Source organism: Symphalangus syndactylus, chromosome 13, assembly GCF_028878055.3.
Source record: "Symphalangus syndactylus isolate Jambi chromosome 13, NHGRI_mSymSyn1-v2.1_pri, whole genome shotgun sequence".
NCBI classification, from domain to species: domain Eukaryota; kingdom Metazoa; phylum Chordata; class Mammalia; order Primates; family Hylobatidae; genus Symphalangus; species Symphalangus syndactylus.
The window spans coordinates 112,747,995-112,768,220 of NC_072435.2; the positions used below are offsets into that span (position 1 = coordinate 112,747,995).

Consider the following 20,226-nt stretch of genomic DNA (forward strand, 5'->3'; position numbering starts at 1 on the left):
AAGCCCCATCTTTATGTGTTTTCACAGGTCTCTCTTCTCTCTCTTATCGCATGAAGCTCCCCACCGCTCCTGCCACAGGCTTTAATAACCTCGAAGTTCTCACTGTGGGCGGCACAGACCAAATTTACAGAGCATAAAAATAGCCCCCGGACTTATCGGGCTGCTCTGAAAGCCCTTCCCACAGCGACTGGCTCACATGTCCTTCCCAAGTGGTTTAGGCTGCAGCAAGAGGGATTAAGATTAGCATGGGTGAAAATGTGACAGACTCCTGGGGAAGGCAGGTGTGTGTCCTTCTCTGGGAACATTGAGACCTGCACTGCTTCAGCCTCAGGACCCAACTCAAGGAAGGAGGGTCCCTTCCCTTCCGAGTGCTCCCACAGGTCTGCAGAGACCAACATTCTGGTCTCCAAAGGCAATGAGAGCCAGCGCCAAGGAAACCCAGACAGAGCACCTGGAACCAGCCCGACTTGCTCTCCATTCCATTTTTTAAATAAAAGGTTTTTTTTGTTTTTTTAAGAGATGAGATCTCTCTATATTGCCCAGACTGGTCTTGAACCCTGGCCACATGCAATCCTACTGCCTCAGCCTCCTGAGTAGCTGGGATTACAGGCGTGTGGCATCACATCCAGCCCTCTAACTCCCATTTCTAAAATGAGCACCAGGATGAAGATCAGTGGACAGAAAACAGGGGCTACATCTAAATCTGCCACCCAGCAGGAGGGCGGGCCATTTTCACTCTTTTTGCAAAGATGCCCCCTTAACTTTCCAATTCCCCTGTAAGGAATGGGGCACCGGAGGTGGGGATGGGCTCTGCTCAAAATACCCCTTCCCTAAGACCTGTTCCCAAAGAGTCTTAGGAACAAAGGCTGAGGCTTGTATTTCTTGAAAGGAAAATCCTGTCTCCAGCATCTCCTCTGAAATCCTCCTCCAGCTTCTTCTCAGCATTTACAGGATGTGACGTGAAGCCCTTTTCCAATAGCTACAGGCTCCCAGCTATAGCCCACGAAGTTGTTCTGGGTGCAGGCCAGAGGAAACCCTTTTTAAAATCATCCCCTCCCTCGGTGACTTCTGGGCCAGCCGTAGTCACTGGCACCTCCCTTTCTCCACACCAGGTTTCTCTAAGGAGCGGCCGGAGGCCGAGGTCCAGGGACCTATAGGGGAGGCTCTCACCACCCCATACCCGGCCACTGCCCTCCACTTCCGGCTCGGCCCAGGAGATCCCCGGCCATCTTTCAATGGCAGCTCCGTCAGGCAGGCACAACGACAGCTGCCCTCAGCTCCAGACCCGGAGTCTCCTGGATGCCCCCCCACACCCCCACACCCAACCCACCCCCAGGCTCACACCTCTAGTCAGTCCCCCTGGGAACCTGCCTTTTCTCTCCTGGCCTCTGCAGCTGCCTGGCCCAGCCCCCACCTTCTCGTGCATTCCAAGTGCAGCCGGAATGAGCTTTGCAAAATGCAAATCGCAGCCTGTGGCTCCCCTGCTCAGCACCCTCCTGGGGCCTCCCCAGTTCTCCTGGTAATCCCCAATCCCATCTGGTCTCCCAGGCCTGCAAGGTGGTCTCAGCCACCCACACCAGCCCAGACCTCACTGCCCCTTCCTGCCTAGCTCCCTCCTCAGGGTGCCCACAGGCCTGTTCCGCCCGGAGTCCCCCTGAGATGTGGCCACTTGTTTCAATGTCCACCTTCTGGACACTCAATATTCCCCAATGACTGAGGTCCCTGCGCCCCTCCTTCAGGGGGCACCACGCCTGTGCCAGTTCTCCCACGGCTCTGGCCTAAATCAGACCCTCTAAAGGAGAAGGAGGCTACTGCCTCCGTCTGCCTGTCCCTAAGTCTGGCGGTGGCATGCCCAGTGCACCCTCTTGTCTTCTGAAAACAGAGAGGTGTCTGCCCCAGCCCTTTCCCCACACCCTGTCTCCTGGAGAGCAGCTGTTCATGGAAAACAGCCTGGCAGGTGCGTGAATTCCACCCCAAGAGCCGAAAACACAACTCCTAGGTCTGTCCAGGATCGTGAGGCAGACAGACCCGAGTTGGAATCCCAATTCCTACAAGTGACAGCTGACAGCCAAGTGACCTTGGGTCAAGTTTTTTTTTTTTTTAAGGGATAAGAGCATACACTAAAATGCATAGATCTTGTGTTTGGACGAACATATGCCCTTGTGAAATCCACCTCTCATCCACCCCAGAAGTTCCCTCTTCCAACTTTACAACTGGCCAAAGTTGCACCCAAGCCTTCTGGAAACAAACCTCGCGCCTACACACACCCCTACACGTGCACACATGCTCCCTCTGACGTGTGTGCACACACACACACACACAGGCGCAGGCACCCCCTGGGCTCTGGTCCCCTGTACCATCTTCCTGTCAGTGCCTCCAACTCTAGGTCCCCTGTCAGGGGCAGCGCCTCCCACCCTGACGCCTGCTCTGGCTCATTTGGGGACTGGCCTAAGACGCACTGCCCACCTCTGAGTCCTTTCTCTGAGAACCAGGATTTAAAAGGAGGTGAGGGCACCAGATTCCACTCTTATCTTTGCCACTGACTATGCAACTTCACACACTTTACAGTCACTTAAGCTCCACAGGCCCCTCCTCTTTGGCAAACATGACAACTGGCTGTGAAGATTCCTGCGGTACCAGGTCTCTCACCCCAACTCCCGGATCCAACCCTTCCTCCTCATCTATAACCTCCCAGGTGGCTCAGAGCTGCCTCTTGCTCCCCAGATCTTCAGGGCACCCCGACCCAAGGGGGACCATCATTCACTTCTCCCTGGCCTCCACCTCCCATTCTCACCCCTACAACCAACCAGCAGCCACAGCACCCTCTACAAAGTGCAAACCTGGCTCACCCACCCCCTCACACCCTCACCTTAAAGTCCATCAGCGCCCCCCATCTCGGCTCCAGAAGACCCCTGTTGCTGGTCCACAGATGCTGCCTGATGCAGCCTGACCTCCCCACACCACACTGGCCTCTCTCTGATCCAGCTAGGTCTGCCTCTCAGCTCCCCAAGCTCCCTGTGCCACAGGGCCTTTGCACACACAGTTCCCATCGCCTGGAACCTTCTCTTCCTGCTTTTCCGGTTTAACTCTTGGTCACTCTCTCGCCAGGCCTTGCCCCATGGGCCACAGAGGAAGGCCCCTGCAACTCCAGGGGCATCTGAAGGACCCCTCTCCCCGTGAGCAGCACCCCCAGTTTCCACTGGGACTCAGGGAGGCTCAGCACCTTGCCCAGGGTCCCACATCCCTGGCAGAACCAGGGTGAGTGGTTCATCCCTGCACAGCTCAAGACCCATCAGGGAAGCTCCATGGTCTCATCACCACACCACACCTGTTCCCGTCCTTCCTCTTTCTGGCCATCCTCCGTTTCCCAGCCATCTTTGCAGACATGGGGACGTTGGGTCAAACAGGCTGGTGGGCCTCAGTGTGGCTGCCACATGCCCCAGCAGCATGGGGAGGGTATACCCACCCCTTCATCCCCCCCCTAGAGTTCCAGACACCTCTAGGCTCCATCCCGGTCACCCAGGTCTTTCACCTTAAACAATATTGGACACTGGGGCATGAGCTCTGGCCTGTGCCTCAGCTCTGGGACAATGGCCAAGGTGCACACCTCTTTGTCAGCCACGGCAATGAACATATGAATAGCTTTGTCAGCCACGGCAATGAACATATGAATAGCTTTGTAAGCCACAGCAATGAACATATGAATAGCTAACCTCACTTCACCACACATCCCCTCAGTGCCCCTCACAGCAACCTGCTAGGCAAGTGCTATGATTATCTCCACTTTATTTTATTTTGAGACAGAGTCTCATTCCGTTGCCAAGACTGGAGTACAGTGGCACAATCTCGGCTCAGTGCAACCTCCACCTCCCGAATTCAACAGATTCTCCTGCCTCAGCCTCCTGAGTAGCTGGGATTACAGGTGTATGCCACCACGCCTGGCTAATTTTTGTATTTTTAGTAGAGACGGGGGTTTTACCATGTTGACCTGGCTGGTCTCGAACTCCTGACCTCAAGTGATCTGCCAGCCTCGGCCTCCCAAAGTGCTGGGATTACAGGCGTGAGCCGCCGGGCCTGACTGATTATCTCCATTTTAGAGATGGTGAAACTGAAGCATCCTCCCAGATGGCCCCCCAAATCCCTGCCTCCGTAGTCATGTCCCTGTGCTGTCCCCTCAAGAGGGGGTTGATCTAGTGACTCACTTCTAACGAAGAGACACAGCAGGAGGGGCCCAGGAGATGCCAGCAGCCAGCAGCCACAAGGCTGAAACAGAGCCTCCCTGGTTGAGCCACAAGGCAAGACTTCAGCCCCAGCTAATGCCTTGGCCTTGGCCGAAGCTCACGAGGCTTTGAGACCCCCAGCTAATTTGCACCCAGGTTCCTTCCTGACCCAAAGAAATGGTGAGATAATAAATGCTTTCCAGTTTTTTCTTTTTTCTTTTTTTTTCTTCTGAGATGGAGTCTCACTGACTCTCACCCAGGTTGGCAGTGGCACAATCTCGGCTCACTGCAACCTCCGCCTCCCGGGTTCAAGAGATTCTCCTGCCTCAGCCTCCTGAGTAGCTGGGATTACAGATGTGCACCACCACACCCAGCTAATTTTTGTATTTTTAGCAGAGACAGGGTTTCACCATGTTGGCCAGGCTGGTCTTGAACTCCTGACCTCAAGTGATCTGCCCACTTCAGCCTCCCAAAGTGCTGGGATTACAGGTGTGACCCACTGTGCCCTGCTAATTCTTTTATTTTTAGTAGAAACACAGTTTCACCATGTTGGCCAGGCTGGTCTTGAACTCCTGACCTCAGGTGATCTACCCACTTTGGCCTCCCAAATGGGATTACAGGCGTGAGCCACTGTGCCTAGCCTTGAATTTTCTTTTTTAAAAAGTCTTCCTTGACAGTTGTCTTAGAATGTTTCTAAGAGAATTATTCTAATTGTTATTTTTCATTTTATTATTTTTTAGAAACAGGGTCTCACTCTGTTGCCCAGGCTGGAGTGTAGCAGTGCGATCATAGCTCACTGCAGCCTCGAACTTCTGGCCTCAAGTATCCTCCCACCTCAGCCTCCCCAGCAGCTGAGACTATAGGTGTGCACCACCATGTCTGGCTATTGTTTTCAACTACTAAGTTTTGGGGTAATTTGTTACACAGCCAGAGACAATGAATACAGAGGCCTAGAGAGCTTGGGTGAGCTGCCCAGTCGCCCAGCTATGAATCCAGAATGGTCCAACCTCAAACCTGTGCTCACCCCTACCCAGTTCAGCCCCCTCTTCTGGGCATCAGCTCAAAGGGCCATTCTGGGCAACGAGTACCACGAGATGTTACACAAGACAAGGGTGCCTGCCACTGGGCTGGTTCAGGGGAAAACGCCCACCTGTTGTCGAAGAAGGCACGAACGATTTTGGATCGGATGGGGTTGAGCTCCAGGTCCGGGACATTGTTGAAGTTCTCCTTGCTGGTTTCCAAGAAGGAGAGATACCGGGAAAAGAGTAAGGAGAGACAGCAGATGTCAGCTGGCATTTTCATCCTGTATCAAGCTGTATTTTGGATCCCCAACAGGTCCCCACAAGAACAGTTCAGAGTTAGGAGACAGAACTGGAATACGCTTTACTTATCTGCCCCTTCCTCTAACCTTTAGACTGGGCAAGGGCAGGGAGGATTTGGAGGCTCAAGATACTTTTCCTTTTTGAGATAGAGTCTCACTGTCACCCAGGCTGGAGTACAGTGGTGCGATCATAGGTCGCTGCAGCCTCGACCTACTGGGCTCAAGCAATCCCTTGCCTCAGCCTCCCAAGTAGCTGGGACGACAGGTTCACGTCGCCATGCCTAGCTAATTTTTAAAATTTTTTGTAGAGACAAGGTGTTGACATGTTGCCCCGGCTGGTCTTGAACTCCTGGGCTCAAGTGATCCTCCTGCCTCAGCCTCCCAAAGTGCTGGAGTTACAGGTGTGAGCCACTGGCCCAGCCTTGAGATACTTTTGAGAATCCAAGAGGTGGACTGGACATTCATCTCCAAACAAATGCAGAGATGTGGGATTTGTGTCCATTCTGGGGATTCAGAGACTGCCTGAAGCCCATCCTCAAATCCCTAGGTCAGTATTTAGAGCAGTGGAGTGCTGGCTTGGAGCTCTGGAAAACAGTCTGACAGGTCCTCAAAGGTTAAACACAGAGTTAATAGACGACCCAGCAATTCCACTCCTAGGGATATGCCCAAGAGAAATAAAAACCTGTGCGTGAATTTCACAGCAGCATTGCTCACCCATAAAGCAGAAACAACCCAAACATCTGTCAACTCATAATTGGAGAAATAAAATGTGGTCCATGCAATGGAGTTTTTTTGTTTGTTTTCTGAGATGGAGTCTCGCTCTGCCGCCCAGGCTGGAGTGCAATGGTGCAATCTCGGCTCACTGCAACCACAATGGAGTATTTTTTAGCCATAAAAAGGAACCAAGTACTGACACATGCTACAACACAAATGAATCTAAAAAACATGATGTTAAGTGAGGCTGGGCGCCGTAGCTCGCACCTGTAATCCCAGCACTGTGGGAGCCCGAGGTAGGCAGATCACTTGAGGTCAGGAGTTCAAGACCAGCCTGGCCAACATGGTGAAACCCCATCTCTACTAAAATACAAAACTTAGCCGGGTGTGGTGGCGCACATCTGTAATCCCAGCTACTTGGGAACCTCGGGCACAAGAGTTGCTTGAATCCGGGAGGTGGAGGTTGCAGTGAGCCAAGATCTCACCATTGTACTACAGCCTGGTAGACTGTAGTCTCAAAAAACTTTTGAATTTTGAGACTCCGTCTCAAAATACAAACAAAAAAAAACCATTATGCTAAGTGAAAGAAGCCAATTCACAAATGACCACATATTACATAATCTGGAATAGGTAAATACACAGCGGTAGAAAGGAGATTGGTGGTTGTCAGGGGGTTGGGGAAAGGGGAATGTGGCATGCCAGCTGAGGGTACAGCTTTCTTTTGGTAGTGATGAATATGTTCTAATATTGACTATAGTGCTGGATGCAGAACTCTGTACATACAACAAGTGTCACTGAATTGCACATTTTAATGGTTGAGTTGTATTATGTGAATTACATTTCAGTAAAGCTGTTAAAAAAAAAAAAAAAAAGCCAGCCAGGTATGATGGCATGCGCCTGTAGTCCCAGCTAGCAATCAATACAGGAGGCTGAGGCAAGAGGACTGTTTAAGCCCAGGAGTTCAAAGTTACAGTGAGCTATGATAGTGCCACTGCACTGCAGCCTAGGTGATACAGTGAGACTTCAATCTCTTCAAAAAAAAAAAAAAAAAAGGCAAAAAAAGCTTGGCTTGGGACAGGGGAGGGTGAATTTCACAGGAGGACACCTGTAGCTGGCACAGGTATTGCTGAGTCCGAGAGGCTGCAGGTTTGCAGGCAGGGGCGTCAGCCACTCCCTCACCTGCCTGCCCTCCTCCCCTGCCCTTCACAGAAGGCCATCCTGGGTTCTCTCAATCTGCTTCCTGCTCACCTTTTCCTTCTGCTCCATGGGCCTCCACGGGCAGTGTCTTGGGAAGGACCCAGCGCACAGGCTGGTGATCCTAGGGAAAAAGGTGTCAGGCCCAGGTAGGGAAGGCGGAGGGTATCAGCCCACTGAAAATGAGGACGTCCGGGTGAGAAGTGATGACGGGACAGTCATCGGGAGTGGGATTCAACACTGGGACAGACAGATGCTGGAGAGAAGGAGGCAAAACAGACGCAGGGGATTCTACGCTGTTTGGGTTGGAAGATTTCATGAACGCCTCGTGGCCCCTGTGCTGCCCCGCCTTACACATTGGAGGGGTGGGGATGGAGGCATGGAGAGGCACAGCAGGACCTGGCCCCGATTCCCGGGTCCCTCTGTGTCCCTGGCATGGCCTCCTGTCCCTCCCACCCAGGCCTTTCAGCTGGGCTCACTCATGGCCTCTGGCCAAACTCAGTAGCCATGTCAGGGCAGACCCATGTTTTAGATTCCCAGGAACCCAGTTCCAAAGGAGGCAGACTCGGGACAGCTGGCCCAGAGAGATGGGATGTTATTCGGCCATGAAAAAAAAAGATTATTTTTTGGCCGTAAAAAGGAACAAGGTTTTTTGTTTTGTTTTGTTTTGTTTTGAGACAGAGTTTCACTCTATTGCCCAGGCTGGAGCACAGTGGTGCGATCTCGGCTCAATCTCCATGGGCCTGCTCCATGGTGGATCTCGGCTGCAACTTTCGCCTCCCAGGTTCAAGTGATTCTCCTGCCTCAGCCTCCCGAGTAGCTGGGATTACAGGCGTGTGCCACCACACCCAGCTAACTTCTGTATTTTTAGTAGAGGTGCGGTTTCACCAGTTGGCCAGGCTGGTCTCAAACTCCTGACCTCAGGAAATCCACCCACCTTGGCCTCCCAAAGTGCTGGGATTACAGGTGTGAGCCATTGCACCTGTCCAGGAATGAGATTCTCATCCTTGCCACAGCACGGATGTACCTGGAAGACATGATGCTCAGTGGAAGAAGCCAGACACAAATGGTGTACGATGCCATTTATAGGAAACATCCAGAAAAGACAAATGCAGGGAGACAAAGTGGAGAGATGCAGTTTCCAGGGGCTGGGGACGGGGTGACGGCTAATGGGTGCGAAGCTTCTTTCTGAGGTGTTCTAAAATGGACTGTACACTTTCAATGGGCGAGTTTTATAATATGTGAATTACAGCTCCATAAAGCTGTTAAAATTTTCTAATAAGTCTTTAAAAAAACAAAAAAGAACCACTGTGCTACTGCACTATGACTCCATTTATGTAAAGAACAGAAAGTGACAACACGAACCTCTGCAGTCGGGGTGATAAACTGCCCCAGAGTTCGGGGTGACTGAGAGGGAATATGGGGGCCTTTTGGGAGCCGGGAACATTCTGTTGCATGTTCCGTCTGTGAAAGTCCCTCTGTGTGTGACACACGCTTTTCTGTATGGAGGTCACACCCTCACTGCTCGCAGACAGCTGGATGCCCTGCCCTTTTTCCTCATTAGTGGGAGGCGACCACAGGGGGGGACAGAATAGAGAGACCAGAGCCCTGAATGAGTCAAGGTTACCAGGGAGATGATCTACGAAATCACGATCAGATGACAATGACAGCTACAGCTCACAACCATGCAAGCGACTTGGCCGCAGCCATCTCGCTTCCCAGTGACCCCACAAGGGCTCCTATTATCCCCAACGCTTGAGGCTCAGCACAGACAGGTTCGGCGACCTGCCCCAGCTCACCCAGTGAGGGCGTGGAAGAGTCAGCTTGGAAGCCAGGTAGCGTACAGCCATGCTCTCACCAGACACCTGCTGCCCGACTCTCCCTGGCCATCTGAACAGAATCCATTTTCCAAGGCCCAGATCCCTGAGAAAGGGACCACATGAAGCTCCAGAGGGAATCTGGGAGAACAGAGAAGCCACTGGCTGCTATGCTGCTAGCCAAACCCTCTCTGACTTTCACTGGCTGTTGCTAATCCTTCCTGTCAGTTTTCTTGTCTGTGAGGAGGGCACACTGATACTGACGCAGGATAAAGGGTACAGCCTCTGGAATCACACTTGGGCTCTACCCTGCTCTGCTACCTGGGTCAAATGGCGTTGCCTCACCCAGCCTCCATCTGCTCCTTTGCAAACAGGAACCTCACAGGGTTGCTGTACAGTTTAGAGGAGATAAAGTCCACAACATGCTCAGCACAGTGTCTGGAGAACTGGGAGTGCACCACAGATGGCAGCTTGCAGGATGGGGACCCTGTGATGTCCACAGCACCCCGTCCTCAACGCCTTACACTGCTGGGCTTGGCAAGGTGATCAATAAATGGTTTGCTGAGTGAATAATGAAGGTGGCTGCAGGCAGGGCTTGCCTCTTTGTCTGGTCCATCCTGAGGCACTGCCCTTCCCCGGGTGCCTTCCCCAGGGCCCAGGTGTCCAGACCCTGGAAGGAGAGCAGACCCCAATGTCCCAGGAGAGAGGGAGGAGAGGTAGGGGAGAAACCACATAGAAGAGCCTGACCCATGTGCCTGAAGAAGAAATTAACTCAACACAAGAGGACTATCCCCATCCATCAGCAACAAGGCATGCTTGACTTGCTGGGAACTGAGCTAGGGACACAGTGTCCCCAGGTGCTGGCTTCACAACCCCCAGTGGGCGTGTAAATGGCTCTGAAGCCCGCTGCCTCTGCTCTCTCTCTCTCTCTCTCCATAGGCACCTGCTACACCCACACCTGACTCTCACCTCCCCCTCACCACTGGTGCCTGACTCTTGGAGCCTCAGTTTCCTCATCTGTGAGACGGGTGCAGACCTAATCCTTCCCATATCAAAGGGGATGGTTCAGGGTCAAACACAAGATGGGGAGAGGGGTGCTGGCCCAGGCTCTGCCCCTTACCAGGCACATGGTTTTGAGTAATCACAGCACACCTCCAAGCCGTGATTTCTCTCTCATCTGTAAAATGAGGATCACAGGAATATCCAGGTAACATGATGGGGCTAATGAGATGATCAAATGAGATAAATCCACATAAGATGCTGAGCAGACTACCTGACACAGGGTGAGCTCTTAATTTTAAAATAATAACAGTAATAACGGCAGCAGCAGCAGCAGTAACAGTAATCGCTGCAGCAGTATTAATAGTAGTAATAATAATAATGTAACAGCAGCTAACCTATGTACCCTCAAAATGGAACGAACTATTCTAAGAGCTTTACATTATTACATAGGGCTCACAACAACCCTATAAAGTAGGTACTTATGCCCATTTTATTTTCTTAGTTTTTTTTATTTTTTGAGACGGAGTCTCACTCTGCCGCCCAGGCTGGAGCACAGTGGCGTGATCTCTGCTCACTGCAACCTCTGCCTCCTGGGTTCAAGTGATTCTTGTGCCTCAGCCACTGGAGTTGCTGGGATTACAGGTGTGCGCCACCATGCCCAGCTAATTTTTGTATTTTTAGTAAAGACGGGGTTTCATCATGTTGGCCAGGCTGGTCTCGAACTCCTGACCTCAGGTGATCTGCCCTCCTCAGCCTCCGAAAGTGCTGGGATTACAGGATGTGGATAGGAGAATTTCCTGGTACATTTGGGCAAGCTACTGCACCCGGCCTGTGCCCATTTTAAAGGTGAAGAAACTGAGGCAGAGAGATGAAGCCACTTATTGTTAAGAATGATACTGGCGGACCCAGGCAGTGGCATGGTGGTGCCTGGCCTTCAGGGACTTTCCCTAAAACCTGCCAATGTCCGTTTTCAACAAGGAGAGTGCCGGCCTTGAGTCCAGTGCTTAGGACGGGCTAACCTTTTAATTTCATCAGTTTCATGCTCCATCAATACTCGTGTCAGTTTTGTTTTCCTTCCTCCCCAGGTCCTCGCCAGGCTGGATGAACCGGCTCGGCTAAAGGTGTCGCAGCCCAGGCTGCAGCCATGGGAACGGGCTCTGCCTCACCTCAGAGCCCAGGGCTGATGGCAGGTCACTGCCCTCAGCCAGAGCTGATTCTCAGTGGCCAGTGGTGCTGCCCCAGTGACCATCAGGGTAGAGGGGATTGCCCAGTAGGGCTCCAGGGCCACACACCTTCCAGGCCTCCTGCGGGACAGCTTGAGCCCTCGGGGCTTCAGAATGTCCCCCTGGAGTCATGAAGGGCTCTCGCGACATCAAGCCGTGCTAAGCACTGCAACACTTAATCACCCCACACAATCATGAGTGGCAACAGTGATGATCCTATTTTACAGACCAGAACACAAGGCCCAGAGAGGCAAGGAGACTAAGCCCCAGTCACACAGCTAGAGTTGGCGCGGGACTCCAGCTCTGTCTCCAGGCTGGCTCGAACCATCTTGCGCTTCCTCACTCTCACCACTTCCTTCCTTCTGGTTGTGCATTTTTACCTTAAACAGAGAAAGAGTGAGGCAACTGCTCTCACCCAGCACCCAGCCCCCAGCCCGAGAGGCCCCATCTGGGACCCAGGAAGAGGGCAGGACAAGCATCAGGCTGACAAGAAGGGAAGGACCAGGCTCAAAAACCACCGAGGACTGTGCCAGGCTCTTCCTGAAGCCTCGTGGTGTGGGTTGGTTTCCGGCGGCTTTCGGGGCCCAGCTCAGTTGCAAAGTTCTCTCTAGAGGTATTGAGCGTGGAGCTGCCCAACCCCCACCAACCACTGCAAGGCTAACCGACCTCCAAGGTGAGGGTGCAGCCAGGCCCCAGATTCTCAGGCTGGAACTTCCACCGCTCCAGGGCTCCCCGCACTGAGGGAGGCCACTTTGCCGGGCTGCCTGCCCAATGTCCCTCTGAGTTCCCCTTCCTGCACTGCCTGCCCAGTGCCCCTTTGATTCCCCTTCCTGCACTCACTGTTCAGCATTTGGTGTCCCCCACAGTGGGGAAGCTGAGGCCCCATGGGGACTCTTGAAGGCAGAGACTGCGTGTCACATCAGCACGTGTCTTCCCAGTAGCCAAGATACTCAAAGTGTGGTTTCTGGGCCAGCAGCATCTGCATCACCTGGAGCTTATTAGAGATGCACCATCTCTCCCTACTCCAGACCTACTGAATCAGAACCTGCATTAATACGGTGGTGCATTCATGGCTCACTGCAGCCTTGAACTCCTGGGCTCAAGTGATCCTCCTCAGCCTCCTGAGCAGCTGGGACTGCAGGTGTGCACCATCACACTCAATTTATTTTTGGTAAAGACAGGGTCTCACTATATTGCCCAGGCTAGTCCTGAACTCCTGGGCTCAAGTGATCCTCCCTCCTTGGCCTCCCAAAGTGCTGGGATTACAGAACCTGCATTTTAACGCAGTCCCCAGGGCATTCACGTGCACGTGCATGCGTGAGAACTGCTGGCCTCTTAATCTCTCAATGTTTCAAAGCACCTGGAATTGCCCAAATGTACCAGGAAATTCTCCTATCCACATTTTTGCACAGAAGATTCTGGCAAGAAAGGCCTGGTCCTTTTTGCTCCTGGCAAATGCTTCTTTGAAAAGCTGGACAACATCGCCAAGACCATTCCCCCAGGCACACACCTTCTCATCCCTGTCCCTGCCCCATGTCAGTCCCCCACTTTCCCCGACACCTGGCATTGACTTCTTACAGTGAAAGCAACTCAGCGACAAGCATTCGAGCCCCTTCGAGGAGCCAGGCACTGTTCTAGGTGCCGGCTGCAGAGGTAAAGACAGACACGATCCCTTATGGGGAATCTAGGAGAGCACAAAAGAGATGGGAAAGAGTATCTCAGGGAGTGATGAGTACTTTGCAGAGAAATTCAGCAGAGAAAGGGAAGGGGACTGCAGGAGGCTGGTACAAGTTTAAATGACGCTGACCACAGAAAGGTCACAGGGAAAAAAGTGACATTTGAGCAGAGACCTGAAGGAGGGGAGGTTCTCGACTCCCATGTGTCCAGCTGGTGGGGAGGGTGGGTGGAGGCCAGGGATGCTGCTCAGCACCCCACAGCACCCAGGACAACCTCCAACGAAGAACCATCCAGCCCCAGAGCCCAAGCTCAAAAACCCTGCTCTAGGGGAAAAGCATTCTAAGAAGAAGGAACAGCATGAGCTAGAGCCCTGGGGTGGGGAACAGAAAGAATGTTCATGTAACTTGGGCAAAAATAATTGGGGAGATGGGTGTAGCAGGAGCCCAACCGTACAGGGGCCAGAAGGACAGAGAGGCCTCAGCGGTGGCTCTGACTCCCAATGGGTGAGACAGAACATCTTTAGCAGAGAAGAGACATTCTCATAGGACCCTCCCACATGGTACTGTAAGCCTGGATGGTGGATGGGCAGTGAAGACAGACACAGGGGGACCAGGGAGAGGCTGTTGGGGCAGCCCAGGCCAGAGACCACGGCAGCTGGATGAGGGCAGGGGTTGGGGGAGCAGAGGAAGAAGGGGAGAGAAGTAGCAAATCCTGGGCTCGTTGGGAGGTAGAAATGGCAGCGTTTGCTGATGAACTGGAAGCAGGGCTGAGAAAAAGGGAGGAATCAAAGGTGACCACTGCAGGGAACTGTGAGGCTGCTGTTCACCGCAGCGGAACGGGGGGCCTCTGGGAGGGATGAGGAGGTGCTTGCTTTGAAAGGGGCATGTTAAGTGGCATGTCTTTTGGATATTAAGTGGATGGGCAGTTGCTACCTGAGTCAGGAGCTCAGGGGAGAGGTCCTGGGAGGACATACAGATGTAGGAGCTGGCCGGGCACAGTGGCTCACATCTATAATTTCAGCACTTTGGGAGGCTGAGGTGTGTGGACTGCTTGAGCCCAGGAGTTCAAGACCAGCCTGGGCAACATGGCAAGACCCCATCTCTACAAAAAATACAAAAATTAGCTGGGCATGGTGGTACATGCTTGTAAGTTCCAGGAGGCTGAGATAGGAGGATCGCTTGAGCCTGGGTGGTTGAGGCTGCAGTGAACCGAGATCAAACCACCACACTTCAGCTTGGGCAACTGAGCAAAACAGCAACAAAAAAGTAGGAGCTAACATACAGCTGGTGTTTCAGGCCACATCTGTGCATTTTATTTCAAGGACAAAAGGAAGCCCAAGTCATCACTAGGGCAAAGGCAAACCCTCTGTGATCTGCCCCCAACTCTCCGATTCTCCTCATGTGCTGGGCCCTCTGCCTGGAGCTCCCCTCCCTCTTCTCTTCACACACCGGCTCCTTCTCTCCTGGTCTTATCCCAGATGTGGCCTCCTCAGTGGCACCTTCCGTGACCACCTACCCCAAGGACCCTCTCCTCCCCTCTCCTCCCTAGGGTTCCAGGGGATGGCTGTCTGCCCTGTTTCCTTCCTTTAGCTTGTGTGTGTGTGTGTGTGTGTGTGTGTGTGTCAGGGCTTCACTCTATCACCCAGGCTGGAGTACAGCAGTGCGATTTCGGCTCACTGCAGCCTCCACCTCCTGGGTTCAAGAGATGTTCTTGCCTCAGCCTTCTGAGTAGCTGGGACTACAGGCGCCCGCCACCACGAATGGCTAAATTTTTTTTTTTTTTTTTTTGAGATGAAGTCTTGCTCTTTTGCCCATGTTGGAGTGCAGTGGCATGATCTCAGCTCATTGCAAGCTCCGCCCCCGGGTTCATGCCATTCTCCTGCCTCAGCCTCCCGAGTAACTGGGACTACAGGTGCCCGCCACCACGCCTGGCTAATTTTTTGTATTTTTAGTAGAGATTCACCATGTTAGCCAGGATGGTCTCGATCTCCTGACCTCATGATCTGCCTGCCTCAGCCTCCCAAAGTGCTGGGATTACAGGCATGAGCCACCGCGCCCGGCCTAACTTTTGTATTTTTAATAGAGATGGGATTTCACCATATTGACCAGGCTGGTCTGGAACTCCTGACCGCAAGTGATCTGCCCACCCCGGCCCCCCAAAGTGCTGGGATTTCAGGCATGAGCCACTGTGCCCAGCCAACCTTAGTATATTTCTCGTGTTATAGCATGAACTGGCTGATGTGCTAGTTTTCTCTCCGATTAACCCTCACGCACGTAAGCATCAGAATAGAAGCGCCCCAGGAGGGGAAGGGGAGCCTCCCCTTCTCAACCCTGCAGGATCATCAGCTCTAAAACCCATCACGGAAGGCCCTGGACATTTGCAGGCTTGTAAGCAAGGACCATGTCAGTATCAACCATCCTGGGAAAAGAATCTCTATAAAAGCTTTATATGTGAGTACCTGCTAATAAAACTAAGACCGTTTAGAAAGCTGCCTTTTGCCTCAGGAACGCCTCCGCACCTTTTCACACCAAACTACCCCCTTGGTGGCTCTCCTCACGTCTGCCTTAACGCTCTCACCTAAGCAGATGTGCAAGTCCAGCTGCCTCACGCCCGCTGTCTTTTCTGGGCATCTTTACAGCTACCGTAGCAGGTTTTCCTCTTTAAGTGAATGTGCATCATCCTAGCTGAGGCTTTTAAAGGGAGGACTCGCTGCCTCTTGGAATATATTAAATTCTGATGCTAGGTAGGGCCTCAGCAGCTTCCTTATGAGTATAGTATTTCTAAAAAAAGCTGTTGAGGCCAAGCATGGTGTCTCATGCCTGTAATCCTAGCACTTTGGAAGGCTGAGGCAGGAGTATTGCTTGAACCAGGAGTCCGAGACCAGCCTAGGCAACCTAGCAAGACTCGCATCTCTATGAGAAAAAAAAAATTTTTTTTTAATTAGCTGGATGTGGTGGTGCATACCTGTGGTCCCAGCTGCAGCTCAGGAGGCTGAGGCAGGATGATCGCTTGAGCCCAGGAGTTGGAGTCTGCAGTAAACCATGATTGCACCACTGCACCCTAGTCTGGACAACAGAACAAGATCTTGCTCCCATCCCCTCAAAAAGTGGTCATATCATAGACAGGTTAAAAGCAAAGCAAAGTGACTGGGTTAAAAGGGGATTTAATTCTGGGAAAGAGCAACATCACTGCAGTGGTTTGAGGCTACACCTCTTGCACTAGCCAGCTTTACTTTTGAACTGAGGCCCTACTGTGTAATTTTAACCTCTTCAGCCTCGGTTGCTTAATCTGCAAAATGGGGATATTAATGTCAACCTCAGAGGGTTCCTGAGACCATGTGAGCGTTGAGCCCAGTGCCTGGCACACGTTAGCACTCTGCTGATGGCAGCTGGGCTCCCGTTTCTGCTCACAACCCTGTGCTTTTTTTTTCTTTTTGAGAGAGTCTCGCTTCATCACCTAGGCTGGAGTGCAGTGGCGAGACAAGTTACTGCAGCCTCAACCTCCCAGGCTCAAATAATCCTCCCACCTCAGTCTCCCGAGTAGCTAGGACCACAGGTGCATGCCACTATGCCCGGCTCATTTTTAAATTATTTTTGTAGAGACAGAGTCTCACTATGTTGCCCAGGCTGGTCCCGAACTCCTGGATTCAAGCAATCCTTCCACCTCGGCCTCCCAAAGTGCTGAGATTATACGTGTGAGCTACCACACTGGGCCAACTCTGTGGTAACTTAAAAAAATGACAGAGCAGTGGTAAGAACACTGCTGAGGGGCTGGGTGTGGTGGCTCACACCTGTAATCCCAGCACTTTGGGAGGCTGAGGCGGGCAGATCATCTGAGGTCAGGAGTTCCAGACCAGCCTGGCCAACATGGTGAAACCTTGTCTCTACTAAAAATACAAAAATTAGCCAGGTGTGGTGGTGGGTGCCATAATCCCAGCTACCTGGGAGGCTGAGGAAAGACAATCACTTGAACCTGGGAGGGGGAGGTTGCAGTGAGCCAAGACTGCGCCACAGCACTCCAGCCTGGCTGACAGAGTGAGATTCTGTCTCAAAGAAAAAAACAAAAGGAACACTGCTCAAGGAAGAAAAACAGGACCTGGAGTTAGGACACTTTGCTGACGCCCCGCTGTGTGGGCTATCAGGACATGGGGCTGCAGGTTGATGGCATTCGACATGGAGCATGGAGTCCCTTTTTTTCTCTTCCCTGTGTATGTCTGTGGTTGCATTTACCTCCGGAATTACTCCACATTCAATGGCTTGATGAATCTAAAAATATTTTTTGTAACGTGGCTTTATCTAATCATACCTCCTAATGGCCTGCACCATTACGTCTGAAGTATTCCATAGCGTCTATTTCTGGCATTTATAAGCCTGCCAGCATGCTATCAGGAAATTAAAAATTGCTGTTTAAAACGTTTACCAGTTCAGGGGCCCAAAAAGAGAAAGAAAAAGTGCAAGAAGCCATTTCTGTATTTTCTTCATTATTTAAAATTCTGACCTTTTAACAGGTTTACCTGTGGAGGTCTCCTCTGCTAGATGGAAAATTTCTGAGGACAGGGGAAGAGCCCCCCGCATGGTAGGTGGCTGATGAATGTGTCAGAATTAGATAGACATTCCTTTTTTATTTTTTTATTCAGGCATTTTGCCGAGAGGCCACAGAAATTCAGTGCTTTGTGGTCTGGATGAATTCAGGTCTTGAGGATCCTGAAGCATATACAATTTGGGGGTGCCCTCTTTTAAAAAGGGAACATAACAAAATGAATTTTTTTTTTTTTTTGAGACAGAGTCTCACTCTGTCGCCCAGGCTGGGGTGCAGTGGCACGATCTCAGCTCATTGCGACCTCCCCCTCCCATGTTCAAGCGATTCTCCTGCTCAGCCTCCCGAGTAGCTGGGATTACAAGCGCACACCACCACGCCTAACGGATTTTTGTATTTTTAGTAGAGACAGGGTTTCACCATGTTGGCCAGGCTGGTCTGGAACTCCTGACCTCAAGTGATCCACCAGCCTCAGCCTCCCAAAGTGCTGGGATTACAGAGCGAGCCACCGCGCCCAGCCAACAATATGAATGTCTAAAAAATCAGGTACTGGGCTGTGTAAAGAACCCATGCAAAAGTAAGGCCTTTAAGTGGGACTTTCAATGCCGCAAGACAAACTCTCCCCTAGATGTCCTGAGATGACTTCTGGAAAGAGATGGGACCAGGCCCAACACAGATAAGAAACGGTGGCTTAAAAATAAATCAATTTTGGTCCATCAATTGCCTCATGAGAGTTTGTAAAGCTATATTCAATTTGTCAAGCCACACATTTAGAAATCCAATTCTTTAAACTTTTAAGTGCAACTTACAAATCTTATTCATCTGCATCTAAAGCCTGTGGTTCTGAATGATCATTTTTAAGGGGACTTTTGCATTCAAGGTCTTCACGAGCCTCCTGTGGGATCCTCATAAGCACGTGGGTCCTTCGCTGTCTGAGCGGGAGGGGGCAAAGGAGGTGGCACCCTCTCCCCCATTGCAGATTGTAGTGGGGTGCCAGGGGCCTTCACTAGGGAACCCCAATCAACGCCATTTCCATGTGGGGGAATGTCCCCAGAAAGAAAAGGAATTTTGTCCATGCTCTGAAAACTCAGCACAGCCCAGGGCCTGCTGGACAGCTTCCAAGATGTGCCAGGGATCTGAGAGGTTGAAGACCGGGCCTGGGATCACTTAGAAAACCCCTGGCAGAGAGGGGACAGCACTGGGGCCCAGTTCCCAAGCCAGGGCTCCTCAGGGGAAGATGGGCAGGAAAAGGCCAGGGGAACCTTGAAAAGCTACCTCATCTCCCTTCTCTAGGCCCTGGAGGGTGGATTAGGATTAGGCAAAGCAGTTCTGGGAGGCTGGAAGGAGGCCCTTCCTGTAGGCCTGTTTGCATAAGAAGCTGTGGTCAGTCACCTCCTTCCTGCAGGCTGGGCTGGGGCTGTCACTATGTGCAGCTGACACGAACCTCGAAGCCGACTCTGAAGCTCTGAGACCAGGGTGGTGGTGACGGGAATTATGAACACACCTCCCCCACCCCCAATAGCAGGGCAGGGAGACTGAGGTCCTCAGAGATCACTTGCAAATCAAGGCAATGCCCCTGGCTTCCTGCAGCAGAATCTTGGCACTGGGTTCAAACCCCAGCTCCTCCACTTATGAGCTGTGTGACTCAGGGCCAGGTACATGGCATCTCTCTCTAGCCTTACTTTCCCATCTGTAAAACGGGGAGAGTGAGCGTCCCTACCTCTACTTCCTACCGGGTTCTATAGGACTGAAGTCAGCCTGGGCGACGTGGTAAGACCTCATCTCTACAAAAATACAAAAAATGAGCCAGGTGTGGTGGCACACACCTGTAGTCCCAGCTACTCAGGAGGCTGAAGCAGGAGGAGCACTTGAGCCTGGGAGGTCAAGGCTGCAGTGAGCCGAGATCGCACCACTGCACATCAGCCTGAGCAACACATGAGACTCTGTCAAGAAATAAAAAAAAGATTGAAGTAACACACTCCTGCTGTGTAGCACATAAAACACGTTCAAATAATAAGAGCTTACATTTGTGAGCTGTTTCTATGTGCCAAGACTCCTGCTGAATTCTTTCACCTGGATTACGTCAACCTAACAAGGAAGTACTATTAATGACAAGAGGCCTCACGTAGGCCATGCTTCCTGTGCTGGAAAGAACTCTGTTAGTCATCATATTCACTCCTCATTCCTTTGTTCTTTCATTCATTCATTTATTCATTCATCCCTTCACTTGTTCATTTGAGCACTCTCACAGCACCTACTGTGTTACAGGCCCTGGACTCAGCACTTTGGCCAAGGAAAAAGGCGATCAGTTCCTGCCCCCCAAGAAGCCACAGTCTGCTGGCGTAAGGGGATGTGGGGGCAGTTATAATTCTGTGCTGGGAATGTTGGGATGGGGCACCCTGGGGTAAGGGGATGAGGGGCAGTTATAATTCTGTGCTGTGAGTGTTGGGATGGGGCACCCCCAGGAGGAGGCTGTGGGGCTTCAGGGGGCAGGAGACGTGCCTTGGAAGATGTGGTCCACA

The 20,226-nt window shown here is 51.9% G+C and overlaps 1 protein-coding gene across 3 annotated transcripts in view; it reads right to left on the reverse strand.

Annotated features, from left to right (window-relative positions):
• Positions 1-20,226, reverse strand: part of TESC (tescalcin) — a 61,356-nt gene that overhangs the window by 12,445 nt on the left and 28,685 nt on the right. For 2 of the 3 annotated variants that reach the window (XM_055237607.2, XM_063614575.1), the window contains exon 3: positions 5,371-5,451. The exons of the other annotated variant lie outside the window; for it this stretch is intronic. In XM_055237607.2, the coding sequence (XP_055093582.1) occupies positions 5,371-5,451 (81 nt within the window). The remainder of the gene's footprint in view (positions 1-5,370; positions 5,452-20,226) is intronic. 3 annotated transcript variants of the gene reach the window in all.